Source organism: Agelaius phoeniceus, chromosome 2, assembly GCF_051311805.1.
Source record: "Agelaius phoeniceus isolate bAgePho1 chromosome 2, bAgePho1.hap1, whole genome shotgun sequence".
NCBI classification, from domain to species: domain Eukaryota; kingdom Metazoa; phylum Chordata; class Aves; order Passeriformes; family Icteridae; genus Agelaius; species Agelaius phoeniceus.
In genome coordinates this window covers 8,156,929-8,176,790 of record NC_135266.1, presented here as the reverse complement: position 1 = coordinate 8,176,790, position 19,862 = coordinate 8,156,929, and the positions used below count along the sequence as shown (strand labels likewise).

The window sequence follows — 19,862 nt, the reverse complement described above, 5'->3', positions numbered from 1 at the left end:
TCTTAATTTTTGGATGACTAAGGTACCAGCTTCAGTCTTTAACAAGAATTAGGAACAGAGATACCTCAAGTGTTGTCAGCTAAAGTGTGCTAATCTCCTCACAGTGCAGCTTATGAGGTTTTGCGGATTGTCTGTAAGATGTAGCCTGGCACTACTGAAGGCAAGTTCCCTCATAATAAGCTAGTAAATCATAGGAATTGCCTTCTTACCTCCTATGAAACCATGTAAGCTCAAAAAAGTGGGATAGAATGATCTAAATTCTATGTTGATGTGGAAGGAAACAGCAAATTCCAGTTTCATCCCAGTTCCTACCAAAAATTAGTGGGTCCTTGTTATGATGTTCCTCCCTTAAAGGGAAGGGAGCACCCAAGATTTGTAGATGCTTGTGGTGAATGGAATGATGTAAGTCAGAGGTTCTTGCAAAAGGTTACAAAGTCTTTTTAGCAAACCACACACTTGGCATGGAAGTTGGTGTGTTAGTCCCAGACCTCCTAGTATAAGCAGTGGGTTTTGGATTAAGGGATAAGATGAAAGGGAAGAGGGAAAGAGAGATGAATTAAAGGGGGAGAGAGAGAAAGAAAAGAGAGGACAAGAGGTCACCAGTGCTTGCTCCAGTGTTGATCTAGCTGTGGTGTTCAGGGATGTCCAGGGTCCTGGGATGCAGATGAAGAGCAGGTGCACTGGGCTTTGGGAGGATACTTATTTATAGGTAAGTTTTCTCTGCCCTGGAGAGAAGTTTCTAGCTTTCCATGCAAATTAATTATTGTTGCCCATTCCTACAGACCGTTCTGGAAAAGAGTCAGAGGTTTTGGGGTCTTCAGTGGTCTCGATGCCCCCTACAGTCCACACCTGCTTCTCAACCTCATTGCTGTGCTTGCACTGTGTTGGGCTTATCTCCAGGAGCCAGAACAAGAGCATTTGTCAAGAAAACTGCTGCCCTACCTCTGCAGGGCCCCTTCCCCAGCCACATTCTTTTCCTTCTCACTGAGCTCTTGTCTGCTATTACCAACAGCTCTTGGCTCCACAGCCATCTGGCTATCAGTGTTTGAGACATACACATTAGCCCTTTATCTTCTGGCTCAATTTGTATCACTCACTCCATGCATGCTCTTAGCCACTGTTTTTCAGGAAGGTTGGTGTGGAAACCCAGGGCACTGGGAATATTTCTGTGTCTGCTCTGGGGTGCCCTGACCCCCAGGGGAGCACTGACTTTGACCCTCATTCATGGGGAAAGTTTCCCAGCCTTCAAGATAGACTGGAATCCACAAAAGTGTGAAATAGATGATAGAGAGCAGTGTAGGTGCATCACTTGGTGAGAAATTGAGGTTTTGGGATCTTTTAGTATGCTGTGGATAGAATCAAGATGGAGGGCACAGGGTGTTGTCCTGGGTTTCTTCTTCATGCTTCTTCTTCCTTCTTCTTCATGGGTTTGGGTGGCATTTTGTAATTGGGCAGAAAAGTCCTGCCAGTTATTGGGGTCAGTTATTGGGTGAAAAGGGAAAATAATCCAGGTGTCAGTTCTTCATTGGATAGTTTAGTCTTAAAAGACCTTGTACCAAGAGCTTGTTGGCCATTTTGTGCCTTCTAATGAAAAGCTGCAGAACTCACAGTAGTGAGACTTTTACTGATAAGAAATAATAAACACCTGAGTCCGAACATGAACTATGGTCTCAAGTGCCTTCAATCCAGACCCAGAGAAACCGTCAGGGTGGGTAGAGGGATACGACGGGCATCTGTGGAGGGGACAGCAGATTAAGCGCTCCCAAAAGTTGGGAGTTTCCTTTAAGTTTCGGTCCCCGGACGCGACACAAGAGCAGCGAGGCTGCAGCCGCAGCTCAGACCACGCGATGGTGCCAAAGCGCCCAGGTTTGGGATGCGCGTTCCCACCTGCCCGGGCGGCCGGGCCTCTCCAAAATCATCAGGAAAAGGTGAAGGGAGAGGAAACACACGAATCAACTGCCGTTCGTACGCATCACGGACATGCGGATTTCTCTGAGCAGTTTCAGGTCTTTCTCACACATTTCGTTCCTCAGTAGCGCTGCAATGTCAACACAGAGAAGCTGCGTACCTTTAATTAGATCAATTACCCCTAAAACCACACTCATCCCCTATCTTCAATGACGTTATAATACATTAAAATGTGTTTTGATTAAGTAGACTTAACAAAAAAATAGTGTTTAACGTGACTTTGAAACCACTAAAATTAAGTGAATTCCAGATGACCATCTTCCTCAGAACTGTTGCATCAGCATCACGGTCTCAGCAGACTGCAGTGTTGTGTTCTAGAACAATATGTAAAATATATTTCTAAAAGTTGGCTGTGATCACTGAAGGCAGAATGGCTGAGAGGGCAGTACAGGCTGAAGTACAGGTCACAGAGGAAAGGTTCTCCTTGTCTTCCCACTGACCTGCCTTAGGACCTCAGGTGAACCAGTCACCTCCTCAATACTCTGTCCAACCCCTGCAAATTCTGCAGGACTGGGGCTGCCTATGACAAAACAGGGACACTCTCACCTCCAGTGAGCCCACAGGGGCAGGCAAAGTCACAAAAAAGGCCATGCTGAGAACTGTTAGAAAATAGCAAAAGTCTACTGGAGCTTCATCAGAAGGTCACAATTTTGACCTTGTGACATTTGTACTGATACACAAAAAGAGCCATATAGTTTTCTTTATATGATGTGCATATAGAACCTAGCAGAAAGAACCCTAAAATGGGCTTCTTGTGCATATTTGGAAGCTTTAACTGTAGCTCAGCTCTACAGAGAGAAAGCTGGCAATCCTCTTTAAGACAGCTATTGACTGACAGAAGTAAAAGAGAAAGGCACTTTTCCTTTCAAAAAGAAAAAATATAGAAGACAAATCTGCCTTTTAGAGAGGGCAGAACTCAGATTTTGCTTATTTTTTGAGTCCTCAGGATATCAGCTGTGACATAGCCTACGATTTGGCTCAGTAACAACAGGTTTGGTGTGGGTTTTTAGAGGTTTTTGAGAGTTGTTTTTGACTCCTTTAGAAATTATTTGAGCTGTCTTTGATTTATTTAGCCTTGGTATCCACATTTGCAAAAACAACCGTTTCTGCTTACATAGATGGAGGGTGCAAATGGGGGTGGGAATGAGGAGATCACAAAGCGATTCAGCAGCAAGGACCAACAACTTTTCACATGAGACCTGTATAAATTGCACCCAGTATAAATCACCAAGTTGGGCTAACTTTTCTCATCTCTCACCTCTCAGGATGTCACCATCCCCCAAACAAACTGCCCAACACAGTTCCCTTGTCCCATTTCCCACCACACCAGGACAGGGGTTGCCCAACTGACTGTACTGTTTATTCACATTCAACCAAAGTCTCCAGGTCAGAAAACATAAGAGAAAAAAGAGTTTTGTCTGCTCAATTTTATTTTAGAATCTTTTGCTTAACTTCTGGGTATAAATTCCCTTTGAGACTGCAAATCCTAGTACCAAAAGGGGCATTGCTGACCCTGTGTGCTTCTGGAGTTGGTAACTCCAAGTGGCACCTGGCACTGGGATTTCATTCTTTCCAGTAGGATACAACTGGCTCAGTCATCACAGCAGCCAGAAAATATTTTCCAGTTAAAGCATCATTCTGGAAATGATGGTTGAGACAATTACTTTGCTAGCAACCAGCCTGGATTTAGTAGTAACACAATGAAAGCCAGTGATCACACAGCAGTCCAGTTGAGACCAATGGTGGGCTCTTTGACTCAGCCTTTTCCTCATATTCCCTCCTCTACCATCATTTCACCCATAACACTGTTGGTACAGACAGGGCTGCAGGCAAAGGCAGCATCCAAGTGCCTTGTGAGCAATTCCTGCTGAAGACATTTCTGCACAGCACACTCCTAAAACAGCCAGGGAACGCTGGTATTTTGCCTACAGCTGGCACATTGATTTTGTGACTGCTGCTAGCACTATATGGCTTTATAAAAATTATTTCTGACCTAATGTGCATGTTGTCTCAATTTTTCACTTGCCCTGAGCAGAAGCTCAAAATGAAATCAGTTTAATAGAAGAAATTTACTGCATGTAGATTTTGCCACAAGTATTGCTTACAGGATTACAAAACTCACTCTCTTCAAAGCACAGCTGGGATCTAAATTAAGCCTAGAGAAAATAGCTAGAACTCTGCCAGCCTACAAAGTGATGGTATTATTCTCTTATATTGGGCTTCACTGACATACAGATATACCCAGTGGGCACTAGAAACCAGTACAGAGTTTGTGAGACTTGACTGTTTCATAATAAAATTTATTGCTTCTATTTATTATTTTCCCAAAGAAGAAACCAAGATGAGAACAGGAAAACATAAGATAGAGAATTCTTCAGAAACCATGTTTGCATTGTGATTTCAAGAGCAGCAATTTGAGAAGCAGAGAAGGAATATAAGACTCTTCAAATACAGAACTCTGATTTCTCTTCTATTTCTAGAATTACATTATAGTATTCCTAGCACCACAAGTTCAGAAAAAGAAAATGAGAATGCAAATGCTAAAGTCTCAAAAATACAATTCCTTCTGCAAATGAGAAAAAAAATATAACATGATACTCTTTTGTTGTGGTATGACTTTCAGAGTGAATGCTTTATGGAAAGCAGTGTCAAGAGATTAATAAAAAAAAATTGAAATGATTGCTAACATGCACAGATATGAAACACAGAGAGAGTAACAGTTATAAGAGAAAGAACTTTTTCAAAACAGTCTTATTCACTCTGGCACCTTCTTTTCCACATCACATTTGTAAGAAATCCTTAATTTAGATGAAGAAACTTCTTCCCTCATATGATCCTTTTCCTTTTTGGTGATTCCCACTACCTTCCCATCTAAGGTACAACCACATCCACCCAGTGTCCTCTAGCAGTTTCAGAAATTCCCTGCTTTGAGTCACTCTCCTTGCTGTATTTCTATGCACATTTTGGGTGTAGACACAATCTGAAGGGAAGGCAGGGTAAGGGGCAGGACAAAGCATACCTGCAGTTCATCTGTACTTCAGACTACAAGGTGCAGGAACCATGTTTTCCTAAACAGGCAAAACTTTGTGAAATTATGCTAAAATATACACAGTAAATGGAACACTACACTTGCAAAGTCAAGTGCCCAAGGGACAGCAAATGCCAGAAATAAGGTAACCCACATAACCTTAATCCAGGACCCATGGGCTTACATGTTGTGCTAGCATTATCAGTTTACAATACAGAATACTATCTCTTCAAAATCATCATGCCTTGCTCACTGCACAAACCAGCTGGGCTCACAGAAAAGCAATCATTCAATATCTTTGTTGTTCACTGATCCAGGCTTTCTCTGCCATGTGTTTTTCTAATCCTGTTCTGGAAGCAGAAAAGCCCATCAGGAAACAACTTATTTTGATCATATCTTTGCCACAGTATTCAGGTAATCTCACAAATCTTTTTTTTTTTTTTTTTGCCTTTATTTCACAAAAGCTATTATGTAGTGCAGGTTTTGTGACATGCAATACAGAGTAAGAAATAATTAATTTGAAGTGCTCATAACTTGCTCGGCTGCTGAGTTTTAGAGTACCCTATGCATCTGGCATGATTTTCACATTCAAAGTGTAGCTTCCACCTGGCAGCAGGAGGAGCAGGAGCTCCTCCCAATTTATGCAAAACAACTCACAGACAAGGGGGGTGGATTGTTATTGCCACCTATGAAAAGCTGAGTTTAAGTGATTTGCCCATTGTCACATACTATCATGTGGCAGTGGCAAGGATGTAACTTTACTCTCTTAAATACTGTTTGCTGTAAACACACTTTCATTTTACTACCTGCACTCATGTGCCCACTCACTCATTCTTCTGGACAACCTTTTCTTTTCCCAGTTGCTCAGGCACATTTTCAAAGTGTTTCCATAGTTGGCTGGAATTTCTAAATGCACAGCAGAATAGCTCTGGCCAAATAGTTGTATGGGTAGTAATCCTTGGCATGTTCTGCACATAGATACAGTATTACCATGTGGATGTGACACAGGTGCTGTCTCCCAGCAAAGCAGATAAAACACTCCCTAGCATTGCTGGGTTTACTGTGAACTCACACACATTGCTTCCTGAGGAATCCAGGACAAGAAAGCTCACCAGAAAAAAACTATTTTGAATCAGATAATCTCAAGCATTTATTTGCATTTATTTTACAAAAGCTATTACGTGGTGCTGGTTTTGTGATGCACGATAGGAATGAGTGAGTATTAATTTGAAGTGCTCATAACACAGTTTTAGTTCCAATGCACTGGAAGGCCTTAACCTCCTATCCTACATGGTAATTCACCCTCAAAGCCTGGCTTCGTCTGCCTTTACTTGCAGAGAGCTTCACTGAGGTCCTGGAGACTAAAAATGTACAAAGACCCTGAGAAATACTCACAACTTCACAGAATGGGTCAGGCTGGAAGGGACCACAGTCCACCTGGGCCCACCTCCCTGCTCAAGCAGGGTCATCCCACAGCACATCGCACAGGATTGTGTCCAGATGTGTCTGGAATAGATCCAGTGAGGGAGACTCTGTGCCTTCTCTGGACAATCTGTTCCAGTGCTCGGTCACTGAGCAGGAAAGAAATTCTTCCTCATGTTCAGGTGGAAGTTCCTGGCCATCAGTTCCTGTTCCATTGCCCCACAGAGCAGAGCAGAGCCTGGTCCATGCCCTGACCCTCCCTGCAGACACTGACAGGGATCAGGGCCCCTCTCTGCCCTCTCTTCTCAAGGCTGGACAGGCCCAGCTCTTTCAGCCTGTTCCTCAGTGAGATGCTCCAGTCCTTCCATCATCTTCATCACCTTCCATTGGACCCAGTCCAGCTCCAAGTCTGTCCTGTCCTGAGGAGCCCAGAACTGGTGATCCTCAGGTGATCCTCACAGGGCTGAGGACCAGGACCACCTCCCCTGACTGTGATGATCATGGCATATCACAGGAATATTAAACATATACTCACCAAAGTGCACCACCTGCCTGTTCCTATCACTGGAATTGACAGCTGAAGTGAGATGAGCATGGCTGGGCCAGTCATTGAATTTTTTACTGGGATGTTCTCAACAAAATATAAGGAACAAACCACTGAAGGTTTAATAAAGTAACATACTACACATAATTATACATATGCATGATAAAAATATACAATATCTAATACAATATACAATAGGAGCATAGACAAGGGGAAGGACGAGGTCAACGTTAGGACCCAAAGGGGCCCCTCACAGCCCCACACCCAAGGGTGTCCTCCCCACACGGCCACCGAGAGGGTGGGGCCGGCGCCCTGCTCTCTGAATGGTGCATTCGGATGTCAATCACATCTTTGCCCCGCCCCATCGTTGTCTGCCTGACGAGCATGGGCGGAGCAAACTCCCCATCCCTCACTCTCTGATTGGCTGAGTCGGTTGCCAGTTGGCTTCGCCTCCTCGCCGCTCCCTCTGGGTTTACAGTGCGGGGAGGAAAATGGTGCGGGACCTCTCGCGATCTGATTGGCCAAGTGGGAACGCCATTCAAACAAAGACTCCGCCCCCAACTGGACAGCTGACTGCTCAGCTCCGTGACAGGGACGGCGCTGCGCTGGCGATTGGTCAGCTCTGCCGAGTCCCGCCCACCCATCCTGAATACCGCTCGCCGATTGGCTGCGACGGCTGTCGGTCAGACGGCGGGCGGGGCGCTCGGGTGTCTGTCCGCGGCCCGGCAGTGGCGGCTGATGGCGGACATGGGGCGGTGCGGCGGGGCCGGCCGGGCCCTGGGGCTGGCAGTGCTGGTGGCTGCGGCCTGTGTGGCCGGTGGGTGAGCGGGGCCGGCCCGGCGTGGGGCAGCGCCGAGGGGAGGGGGCAGGGCCGCCTGGCTGCTGCAAGGGGAGATTGCGGGAAAGGAGCTGGGCCGCGGTGCTGGGGAGGGGGAAGGTGAGGGGAGAGGGTGAGGGGGGCTCTCTGTGTCTGTGGGTGCTAGGCTCAGGACCCAGGGGTGCCATCGGGGCTGTCACTGTGCTGCAGCTCCCTGCCCCCATCCACCTCCAGAGACGGTGCTCGAACCCTTTTATCCAGTCCCTTTCAATCCAAGGGCTGGTTTATATTAAATTATAAGTTTCTATCATTTTATTGTGTAAATTCGTTATAGAAAATCAGTTTTATAATTACATCACAAAATTATAAGATAAATTTAGATAATAGATTATGTATTTTTATAATGCATATGTATAATTACGTGTAGTGTGTTACTTTATTAAGTTAACTTATACTGTGCACAAATTATATTAAAATCCAGTTCTATAAGCTGAGACAGAGGGATTCAGATCAGAGACTAGAAACATTTTTTCCCTGCCAGGGTGAGCCATTGGAATAGGTTGTCCAGGGAGGTGATGGGGTCACCATCCCCGGAGGTGTTTAAGGGGCATCTGGACCTGGCACTGGGTGACCTGGTTTAGTGGTTTAGGGGTCACAGTGGCACTGCCAGCTTGATGGTTTGACTTGATAGTCTTAGAGGTCTCTTCCAGCTCTGCTGATTCTGTGATAGACACACATAATTTTGGTATTTTGTACAAATTTTCACGTTTTGCTGAGCTGTTTCTGTGGTCACTGCAGCCTCTCTGTTACCTGCTGTGAGTCAGTTCCATGCCCTGTAAATATTTCCCACCCAATGTTCCTTGGCCTTCCAGGTTCACAAAGGCTTTTGAGAACCTGAGGTACAGCTTTGGCAGGGTAGGAATTAGGTTTTCTATTCCATAGGTAATTGGAGGGAATCTGCTGATGTTCCCAACTTCAAATTTAGTTTTAATCATTGTAATCTTGAGCAACAATCTTGAATTTCCCTTCTAGTTGTGAAGGGTTCATGCTCTGATTCCATCCACCAGAGCAATCCTACTCTAGATAAAGCCAGTTTGCCCTGAATAATGTGACTGTGTAACAGCCCTCTGGAGAGCAGCATGTGAAATCCTATGGATTTGTAGGCATTTTGTAAATTCTTACTTAAGGAAATTGGTCTGGAAACATTTCTGCCCTTCAAAGTGTGGGTTGATCCACCATTAAAATTGGTAGCAGACCACCCAAGGAACACATCAACTGAAATAAATTCTTGAATCTGCTCCATAAATATCACTTGGCTTGGCCTCTTTCCTTCCTTTTCCCCCTCCCCAGCCTGCACCTCAGAACTTTGTCCTTTGGTGTGTGTATCATAACATAGCTCAGATTTACTGTCAACATTTGTGTGCATGATCATGAGCCAGGATTTGGAACAGCATCTTCAAGGTCACATTAGTTAAATTAATATTAGGGAGGTTTTTAGCTGCACAACACATCAGTTTACTATTGCATTGTTTTTGTAAATAGCCTTTAGATTTGTTGATGCCCTGGAAAACTGTTGTATATCACTGCTTGGATTGGTAACCAATTTTCAATGATCATATCAGTAAATACTTCTATTTTTTTAGACAGCTACCTTATTCATGTAATTTTGAGGTATGTAGTCGGATTCATTGTATAATTAGAACTTGAGCATACAGGCCTGCAAACAGTTATTACTCTGTTACTTGATTTTCTTATATCAAATCAGTTTTCTGGTGGCAGCCTACTCAGATTGCTCATTGGGGAGCATATGCCCGAAATTTTGAATTGTGCATCTTTCAAACAAGTTTCAAAATTTATTTACATAAATGTTGTTGTACACAGTATTGCAGCTGTGCCTAAGTGACTTTAAGATAGGAAGCCAGGTTGAAACAAGCCCTTCTCTTATTTCTGTGGAGTCCTTTCTGACTTTATTATGCAGTCAATTGCTGTCATCATAAAACATTTTAGAAATATGCTTTTAGTCAGCTTTGCTGTTCCAGGTAATGGGGAAGAGAGTGAAGGGGGATCCCAGAGCAGTGAAAACCCCATGTGGCAGATTGTGGCTCCACACAATCAGCTCAGGTCCAGCTGCATCCAAGGCAGACAGACACCTCCTGGTGTCATGAGGTGGAGGAGGCAGAGCAGGGACACCAGAGCTATTCTGCAGGAGCCAGGTTGTCCTGGCACTGCCTGGTTTAAGCCAGCCCTGACAAATTCCCCTGGGCTCAGTGGCTCTGGCTGCTGCCTGCATGAACAGAGGGGTTGTGCCAAGCAGTCCTGGAAGTAGACAGAGCTGTGTTGGTGCTTTGTGAGCTTAACAGGGTTTTGGGGTCTTCCTGGCTCCATGGAGAATTCACTTTACCAGGTCTGAACTGTGAGACTGCTTGTAGCTGTGCTGTTGTTGGAATAATTGTCCTGCTTTTGTTAATATGGGTCTCTTCATTCTTAGTCACTGCTGTACAGAAACCTTATTTTGTATTTCAGAGCATTAAAATTATGAGTTCTCGTTCCTGGCTTTCCATAAACTGATAGGCCTGGGAGGGAGGAAGAAGCAATGAAAGCTCAAATATATTTTTCCCCCGTTCCTGCAGGAGCTCTGACAGCTCTTTGTGTCTGTTTTCAGGTGTGTGTGGGGGTGAGTTCAGCATCCTACGGTCCCCTCAGTCGGTCGCATTCCGGGATGGGCGTTGGCCGATCCCAGGCGAGCGGATCCCGGACGTTGCTGCCCTCACCATGGGCTTTTCTGTTGAAGAAGTACGTTCCAGGTCTTGATTGTGAAACGCCTCTAGGCTACAGACCTGCTCACTCAAGATGCAAATCTTCCTGTCATGTGCTGGAATATGTAAAATACTGCCCTGTTTGTCTTGAGGAATGCATGACTTGACAGAGGTGGTTCCAGGGCAGAGCTGTGTGGGTCATGTGAGCAGCCAGAAGCCTGTGCTAGCTTGGCTAATTTGAGTCACCAGCTGTAAAAGGAAGCCTGCAGAGGCTGCTCCTCAGTTCCTCTGAAACCTAGCTGTGTGCTGTATCCCCCCCATCCATGGTCACACACTGAGAACCCGTGGGACCACTGTCACTTCTTGCACACAAGCTCTCTGTAGGGCTCTGCTCCTGAAGACTGAGAATGGCTTGGCAAGGCAGGCATTTTGTCAGGTCAGCAAGCTGTCTGCTGAGCAGAGGTAGAACAAGTATGTTGGTTGCTTAGGAAATAATCCAAAACCTTGGAAACATGATTTGTGGTAGTGTTTCTCCACATTAAGTATTCAAATATAACTTTAGCAGTGTTTATAGTGGGGCACATGAACAGGAGCACTTGGATTGATTCCATCTTGCCTACTGAGTATTTTGCTGGTGTTCAGCAGGGATGAGTGGCTGTTGAAGCAGTAGATGAAAGTGTAATAGACAGAGATCTTTGGCAGTGTCTGTGTGCAGCCAGATACTGAAATCTGCAGCCTGAGGCATTCTCACAGCACTGCTGAGGGCAGCCAGTTCTCATTTCTTCCATACATCAGCTAGGGAAGAGGTCTGATAAGGCTGGTTTCGGTGCAAGGCTGCTTAGCCTGTGTTTTGGAATTTGAAAATACCTTCCTGTCAATTAATTCTGCTATTTTTGTCATCAAACTAGTAACAAACTTGTATGAGTAGTATGACTAAGGAGTAAATGTTGATTATTTTATCAGGAAAAAACAATTTATTGAATGGTATTGTGTGTGTTGCCTATAAAGACACCTAGAAAAACAGTGGAGTTTGGCCTGTTCTGTCCATTTGGCATCCTGGTCATCCAGGGGTATGTCATGGGTATGATGGAAGAAAGTGTTGCAGTACTCACTCAGTGCTTTTGCCACAGCTTGGGATTCAGTTGTTGCAATGGGTCTGTAGCATCTTTTAGAAATAGTTCTGTTGCTATTAATTCAAATCCTAGAAGCAGGCAGGGAAGGAGGTGTTTGTTTATTCAGTTCAGCCCTGCAACTGAGAGTTCCTCAAAGCTGTCCCTAAGGCAGAGGTCACTGTGTGTGCAGCTTCCAGCCCTGCTGAGGGGAGTACTGCAAAGCCCAGGCACTTCTGCAGCTCACATCAAAGCTGTGGTCCAGGAACATAAACTGGCAGTGCAGCAAGGCCACTGGAGAGGATTTGGAATTCTTAGTACATTACAGTGGGAGTTCTCAGAAAGAGTCATTCAATATTCTTCTCTTGTTAAAAGAAAACAAAACCAAACCCCATTTTTGTCCCTGATGATGCTTTAAAGGGTTTTTCCTTTGTTTCTGTGAGGTGATACAAATCATAATGTTAATGACATTTAATTCTAAAATGCAATTAACTTGGCTTTCAAAAAAAAAAAGGGGCAGTTATGTCATTTACACAGATGGGAAAATCTGTTTGCCTTTATTCCAGACAGATGAATTTGTATTTTGTGCCTGAATAAGCCATTCAGTAGCCTCCACTGTGCTCTTACTGATTTGTAATTGTAGTAAGCTACTAAGAAATCTTTTTATATTTCTGTACAAATTTGTACATTTAAGTTTAGTTGCCTGTTGTGATTGACATGTCCCTTTCTTCCCCTTCCTTTCCACCCTGTTTCTTTCTTATACTGAAAATATAAAGATGTTAGTGGATTTTTTAAGTTCAGCCTTCACTTACTAAACACAGACTGAAGTATTTATAATTTAATTATGGGAAATAACTCCTCATGTATCCATTATATATAAAATGTTTTCTTAGTGTAGACTTTGCTATGAAGTTACTGGCAGCTTTTAAGCTAACAGTTCCTTCATGGTTGACGGGAGGCATTTCTCAAAATGAAAGCAATGTAGTATTAACCCACTTCCCCATGAAATTTCCAATAGGCTGTCCTGCACAGAGGCATTAACAGGATAATAAGTTGTTTTGCTTTAATAGTGGGAAGAACTCTTCCCTTTGCCTGTGAAATTTAACTTTTTTTGTTATTTTGTGCTAGGACCTCCCCTGGCCTGGGCTGGGCGTGGGTGATCTGTTTCACCGGCCCCAGGCCACCGTGCTGGTGACAGTAAAGGGCGTGGACAAGTTGCCTGTGAAAGGGTTTTCTTACCCCATTGAGAATGTGAGTATCCACTTTTGGAACTGTCACCTGATTCCTGGGACTCCTGTGCTCTAATGACAAGTACATGATTCTCTGCTGTAGGCCCTGGTGTTCACTTATTTCCTGCTTCACTGGAAGTTTGCATATCCCCATAACTGATGGATCAATAACCTAGTCAGGATTCTATACAAGGTACAAGGCCCTTGAGACCACCCAGGGCTTCCTGTGTTGAGTTCAGTTCAACATGTTCTGCTTGAAGACAGCTAATTTTAATGTCTGTACCAATCCACTTCTTCCCACAGTAACTTAAGATTTTAAAATCAGAATTGTTAAGCTTCCTGCTTCAGCTGAGTGTGTGATAACATTTTATATGGAGTTGATTTTTTTGATGTACTGTATTGCCCTATAAGTGGTCTTTTGAGTTTTCCTCAAGTACTTGACTGTGAAATACAGCACTTAGAAACACCATTCCATTCTACTGAGAAGAAACCAACACACATTACATTTACCTATCACTGTCTATCTTTGCTAAGGCTTCTCAGGCTTCTTACAGCAACAGAGAATCCTTTAGGTTGGAAGGGAGCTATGGAGATGCTCATCCAACACCCTGATCAAGCAGGATCAGCCAGAGCAGGCTGACAGCACTGTGTTCAGTCAGGAGATCAGCATCTCCACAAATGGAGACTCCATGACCTCTGGGCAACCTCTGCCAGTATTTTACCACCCTTGGAGTAAAAAACTTTGTTCTTGTGTTAAAATTTCCTGGGTTTAAATCTATGCTGTTGCCTCTTCTGTCATAGGATACTTTAAGTAGTGAATGGAAATGTGCCATTCTGTGTCTTTTTTTAATAAAACCCACAAATAAGTGTATAAAAAAATTAACAGTTCTATTTGCTTGCCAGTGATGGCACTATACTGTGTTAGCATTTCTTCTATTTTTAGTAGGTTTTTTTATATGTATCTTTTTTTTGTTTCAGCAGTTGGTCTTTCTGCTGGTATATTTTCATCCATCAGTTTTTTTGTGGTTCATAACTTTCCATTTGCTGTGAGATTGTTTCCCTTTTGCATTGCTTCTATATTTGTTGGTCTTGTTTTACTGATAAACAAGGCTATACTCTAAGCCTAAATAACCCTCTTAATTCACAGTCACGGTCCCTTGGAGTTCTTCAGAGTATATTGTGTCTGCCACTTAAATAAAATGTCTGTTCATAGATACACAGGTGATGTTTTGTTTTGCACAAAGGTTCTTATTACTTATTATCACTTTGGAAATGTGCATCCCTTTACTCTTTCTTTGTTAAGCTTAGTAGCCCCTGTTTAACCCAAAAGTCTGACTTTGTCTTCCAGGCTGTTCCCTTCAGTCTGGACAGTGTTGCAAATGCCATCCATACTCTGTTTTCTGAGGAGACCCCCGTGGTGCTGCAGCTGGCCCCCAGTGAGGAGGTGAGCATTGCTTCACTGCTGGTTCCATGTGTCCCAAACTGGGAATCCTCTTTCACTTGTGGAGGAGCTGAGCAGGAGGCTGTGCTGGCATAACCATGGCTGTTCCTGCAGAGGGTGTACATGGTGGGCAAGGCCAACGCCGTGTTCGAGGATCTCTCGGTCACCCTGCGCCAGCTGCGCAGCCGCCTCTTCCAGGACAGCTCCATCCTCAGCTCCCTCCCTCTCAACTCCCTCAGCAGGAACAACGAGGTAAAGCACATTCATCACTGGCAACTTCTATGGGGCTTTTTTTTCTAATATTCTTAGTTACCCTGTGCTTTTCTCCTTTCGTGCTTTTTCTTCCCTCTTTCTTTGCCTAAGAGCCCACTCCTAATTTTTTCGAACTGAATTAACTAAGTTCAAACATTTTTTTCTAAGTAACTTTATTGAAAGAGTTATTTCCTTCTAGCATGTTCTGATGTTGTAGCAGACAACTGTTATAAAATACTTGCAACAAAACAAGACTTCCCTAACTTGGGTTTCATCAAATGAAAGACTTGTCTCTGCCTCTTCCCCCAGGTTGACTTGCTTTTTCTGTCAGAACTTCAAGTCCTACATGATATTGCAAGCCTGGTAAGGTGTTTTGAAACATTTTCACCTGTCTTGTGTCACAAACTTCAGAAATGTTTAGAGAAGCCATAGCCAGGATATGTGGCAACCAGTGATACATAATTCTGTTGTGTTATCAGCTGGTTCCATCAGTTTAAATAATGAAGTCTATTTGTATCAGCCCCATCACTGCAATTGTGAATGGGAACCTTAATCATCTGTAGTTTTCTTTTGTGTTGTGCTTGGTCAGAACAGGGGCAATTTTGAAATACTCAATGAAGAATTTGCTGGGGCTTTCTTTGGTGTCTAACTTGAGAAGTATAATGGTAGTTAAGAACACGTTCTTTGCCCTGTCCACCATTTTACTTCAAAATATCCCTTTGTCTGAAAAGACTGGAGTGACTTTTGTGCCATGAATAGTGATGGTGGTAGAAATGCTCCAATGGAGGGGTGAGCTTTTAATTCTGAGGATCTTTTTACTGAGAAGCTGCTGTCTTGTTGCTGTGGTTTAGGGTTTGTTTTAGTGGGTCAGTGGTGTGTGGGTCTTTTTGTTTCATTTTGGTTTGGTTTTTTTTTCCTGTGTGTCCTTTAAGCTGCAGCTCTTAGCTACTGAAGTGAAAGAAAGAATTGTGGAAAAACTCATTTTATAAAAAATGTATAATAAAAATGTATAAAAACTCAATATATAAAAAATTCATACTAGGTAAAGGGCTAGTGGAGAGAAATGATGCTTTTGAGAAAATGAGGTAGAACAACTTGGTTTTGTTTTGCAAGCTAGAAATGCTGCAGTTTAAGTAGTTGGGAAGATGGGATTAAATTGCTTGTTTTCAGAGGCTGTTGTCTTGTGCAGGCAAATATCAGTGCTGCATCTTCTCACCTGCAGAAATGCAAGAATGTCACTACTGTCCTTTGAGATAATTTGGATTGTATTAGTTGGATTTTCTGAATATTGGAAGATACTTCTCAGATAAACTACTTTTGTATGTGGACAACACAAGGTGGAAGTTGCATTCTACTGAGCTTTGCAAGGGCCAGCTTCAAACAAGGAAATGATAGTATCCAAGTCTTGTAGTTATGTGGTTCTGTTTTCTCTGAGTTTTATTTTCATGGCAATTACAGAACAAAGATTCTGGTGTCAATAAGTATTCTATTTCTTTTTAGTACAGCTCTCTATTAGGTGGATGTATCTTCATGTTAGGAACAGATGCTACATAATGATCATCTGCTTTCTTCTGTAGAATTAAAAAAACCCCAACAATTATGGACATCTTCTAGTTGGCAATAATTCCATTTCCTGATTATGGAATATGACTGTAAAAGATGAGACAGGATTAGTCCAAGTAAATTGACATGGTGCAATGTGTTTTTAAAGTAACCTGTGTGTGAATTAATTTCTTTCTGCCCTCAATGTTGTACCCAAGCTGTCTCGACACAAGCACTTAGCCAAAGATCACTCTCCAGACCTTTATTCCCTGGAGCTGTCTGGTTTGGAAGAGATTGGGAAACGATATGGGGAAGATTCTCAGCAGTTCAAGGATGCTTCTCAAATTCTTGTAGACTCTTTGCAAAAGGTATATTGTCTGCCTAATGAACAAAACTCATGGTAATACTAAGAAAATAATTTTTATTTTACCTACAATGAAGTAACTTCATTAGTGCTGGCTTGCCTAATGCTTGTTTTTGTTTGGTTTTAAAATGTTGTTGTTTTTTTGTTGTATTTTTTTGTTGTATTTTAAAATGTTTAAAATGCTGATGTTTAGTTATAAAATGGAATGTTTCAATTTGCCTCTCTGGAAAGTGTTGGTGTGATTCTACAATGTGTTTAGATATTTTGAATTAAGGAGTAGGGGTATTGAAACCTTGTATCAACAGGACTTGATATGTTTGTTTTTCTTAAACAAACACCTTGCATTTGAAAGCATCAGAATGTCTCACAAAAAGAGGCTCTTGGAAATCTGGAAATATCTTTATCCCAAAATGCAGTGGTTAGTTTACCCTTGCCCACAAAAGATATGTAAATGTAAATTTCTAAAACTGTAAAATAACTGCTGTTTATCCATCAGTGTGCTCAAGAAAGTAATTCTTCATTACATAATCATTAGTTAAATTTTTATTAAGATCAGTCACTTTTGAGAGCTTCCAGAGTGTGATGAAAAAATTCAAATCCATCAATTTGTTAAGCCAAGTACTTGTTTTCTCTAAGCATTGCTCTTTGGCCTCTTTGACCTTAAGGAAATATATTTAAATATTAGACATATTAGCATTTGATTAAAATATTCAGGTTCATAGTTTCCCAGTGGGAGTTTGAGAACCTGAATATTTTGCTGGAACTGACAGGCACACAGTTAGGAATGATGTGGGGATAGGCCTTTTGTAAAAGGAATAGCAGATTAAGTTTCAGCCCAGAAAGCAGGCATAAGCCACAGTCTGCTGAACAGTGACTGGGGGTTTGAAAAGGCCTGGTAAACCAGGGGAAGGCTGACACTTGGTGAAATAGTATAAAAAAATAGTATAAACTTTTATAGCTTTCTATAATTATTCCTGAAGCTGACATCTTTTATTTTACTACATCTTGCTAACAAAACTCTGCTTAATTCCTGGCTACAGTGTAGGCTTTCAATTAAACCACCTTTTCTTTTCCAGTTTGCAGATGAGATGTTTAATCTCTATGGTGGGAATGCAGTAGTAGAAGTGGTGGCTGTGAAGGAGTTTAACTCTCCCCTCTCAAGGAAGACTCGCTCAATTCTCCAGGCTTCACAGGTAGTAGAGCCACATTTTTCTACATCTCATTTATTAAAAGTGATGCAAAGTGTATCAGTTCACCTGAGTGTAACCTTTTTCTAAGGACTAAAATACTGACTGACTTAGATGTGGGTACAGCTTATTTATTTGTCATTCAGTAACTTCACTTGAGGAGGCCTCTGGAGGTCATCCAGTCCAACCTGCTGCTCAAAGCAGGACTAATTTAGGAGCTAGATCAAGTTGCTCAGGTTCTTGTCCAGCCAAGTTCTTGGAAAGTCCATGCCTGGAAGTCCCACAGCCTCTCTTGCATTAACCACTTTCATGGTGAAAATTCTTTCCCTTATGCCTTGTTAGAATTTGCCTTTCTGTGTTGTCTTCCCAGTGCAGGCAAGTCCTGCCTCCCAGCTGTGGGGAAACATCTTTTCCTTGGTCCTGTGTCATTCCAGAGGCACTGCTGGCTCCTATTCCCCTTGTCCTCCAGGAGCTCCAGCCCTCTCTGCAGCTGCCCAGCTGCTCAGAGCCCAGCCTGTGCTGTCACCTGGGTTGTTCTGCCCCAGGTTCAGGACTTTGGATTTCATTTTCCTGTCGCTCTCCTCTTTTGGGTTCCACTAATGCCACTCACATCATCACTTTTTTGCATTCTGTGCCCTTGCATCAGATTTGTGTAGACAAAAGTGCATCTCTCTTATGTAGCTTGTCAGACTTTGGGTGGAGTCAAGATGTTTGGTGTGCAAGCTCACTTTAAATTAATAAATCTTTTCTTTATTGCAGAGTAAAAATGACAATCCATATAACCTTGCCTATCCGTATAACTACGACTACTCTGTAATCTTCAACATTGTTCTGTGGATGATGATAGGTCTTGCTTTAGCTGTGATAGTTATCTCCTACAACCTGTGGAACATGGATCCTGGCTATGACAGCATTATTTATAGGATGACAAATCAGAAGATAAGAATGGATTGAACTGCACCGTATTTCAGCGCAGGAAGATGATGAAGAGCAAGGTCTCCTTTAGCCTGTGTGGAAAAAAAAATGTTCTGATATGGTTAATTGTGGGAGTGTTTTAAAGGTGTATTTATTTCTAAGTATTTTTCCCCCTTTCAAGACTATTTTAAATGTTAGTAGTAGCACCAGATGGGATTTAGAAATTGAAATCTGCTTGTTAAAAAAAACCAAAACAACACTCCCTGGAGTAATAGTTATTAAAGTGACATCATTCCATTTTTTTTATCTTGTAACATGAGTTTTTGAAATGGCCTGTACTGCCTCTGCCTGTGCAAACCAGATAAACTGAAATTATGATAGCAACATATTGTTTGAAACTTTTGCACTGGAAGATCAAAAATTATAGCTAAATTGTTGTGTTGTATATTAAGAACCAGCTGTAAATGTTTGATGTAAATATTTATAATGGTTATATGTAACTTCAGAGAGGATAGTAAATATTCTTCAGTAAAATACTAAATATAGAAGTACTTCTATCAGCCTAGGACTCTAGTAGCATAAATGGCATTTTGATCTCATGTTGATGGCTCAGAAGTGAGCTGTACACAGAAGGATCCTTTCCCCAGGACTTCAGTGGTTGGGAAATGAATAACACTGGTGTGACTGCTCTGTGCAGTGCAGTCTGGAAACCCTGAAGCAGCACCAGTCTGGTCATGGTCTAATGTCACAGTTGAGAGTTCCTGTTATGATGCTTCATGTTTCTTCCATTTGTGTTGATGTTATTATTAAAAAAATCAGTTCTTTTTGATGATAAGAGTGGACCAACACTTGATTTAAGTATACCTGGATTATAGTCCTGCTTCAACCATTCAATAAAACAAAGAACAGTTGTTCTGGAATGCATTTATTCCTTGTGGTTTTGTAGATGTGGATACTTCTATTTAGGATTTGTTCAGCTGACCAGGGCAGGTGTGGCAGCATTTGATGTGTGAAGGTGGCCCTAAGGCTGCAGCAAAAGAAAAATAGTCTTGTGTGAATTTTCCTAAGCCAAGATAGTGAGTGTAATTAAAACAAGTGGTTGATCTCTGGCTTGGGTCTTTTTTAGAACTACCTCCTTCTTAGAAACTCATTTGCTCTTATGGTAAAAGGAGATCTTCCAGACTTACAGCAGCATGAATGGAAACTACATTTTTTATCATCTTGCCCTCTAATGTGCTGAACTTTCCCTGCTGTTAGGAGATAATTGTTCTGCTTCTAGAAAAGATGT

At 42.4% G+C, this 19,862-nt stretch overlaps 1 protein-coding gene across 1 annotated transcript; it reads left to right on the top strand.

Annotated features, from left to right (window-relative positions):
* Nucleotides 1-7,624: 7,624 nt before the first annotated feature.
* ATP6AP2 (ATPase H+ transporting accessory protein 2) lies at nt 7,625-19,494 on the top strand. Its single transcript, XM_054627726.2, has 9 exons — nt 7,625-7,779; nt 10,442-10,572; nt 12,773-12,895; nt 14,222-14,317; nt 14,429-14,566; nt 14,876-14,929; nt 16,327-16,476; nt 17,549-17,665; nt 18,419-19,494. The coding sequence occupies exons 1-9, from the start codon at nt 7,701-7,703 to the stop codon at nt 18,611-18,613; spliced, it is 1,083 nt and encodes a 360-aa protein (XP_054483701.1). The 5' UTR covers nt 7,625-7,700; the 3' UTR covers nt 18,614-19,494.
* Nucleotides 19,495-19,862: the final 368 nt, after the last annotated feature.

What these genes read in the sequence shown, in the direction of transcription:
- ATP6AP2 (XM_054627726.2), top strand. Translation starts at nt 7,701, where the DNA reads ATGGCGGACATGGGGCGGTGCGGCGGGGCCGGCCGGGCCCTGGGGCTG. An exon ending in GGCTGCGGCCTGTGTGGCCG is followed by an intron (nt 7,780 to 10,441) that starts GTGGGTGAGCGG and finishes GTCTGTTTTCAG; the next exon opens with GTGTGTGTGGGGGTGAGTTC. An exon ending in CAATTCTCCAGGCTTCACAG is followed by an intron (nt 17,666 to 18,418) that starts GTAGTAGAGCCA and finishes TCTTTATTGCAG; the next exon opens with AGTAAAAATGACAATCCATA.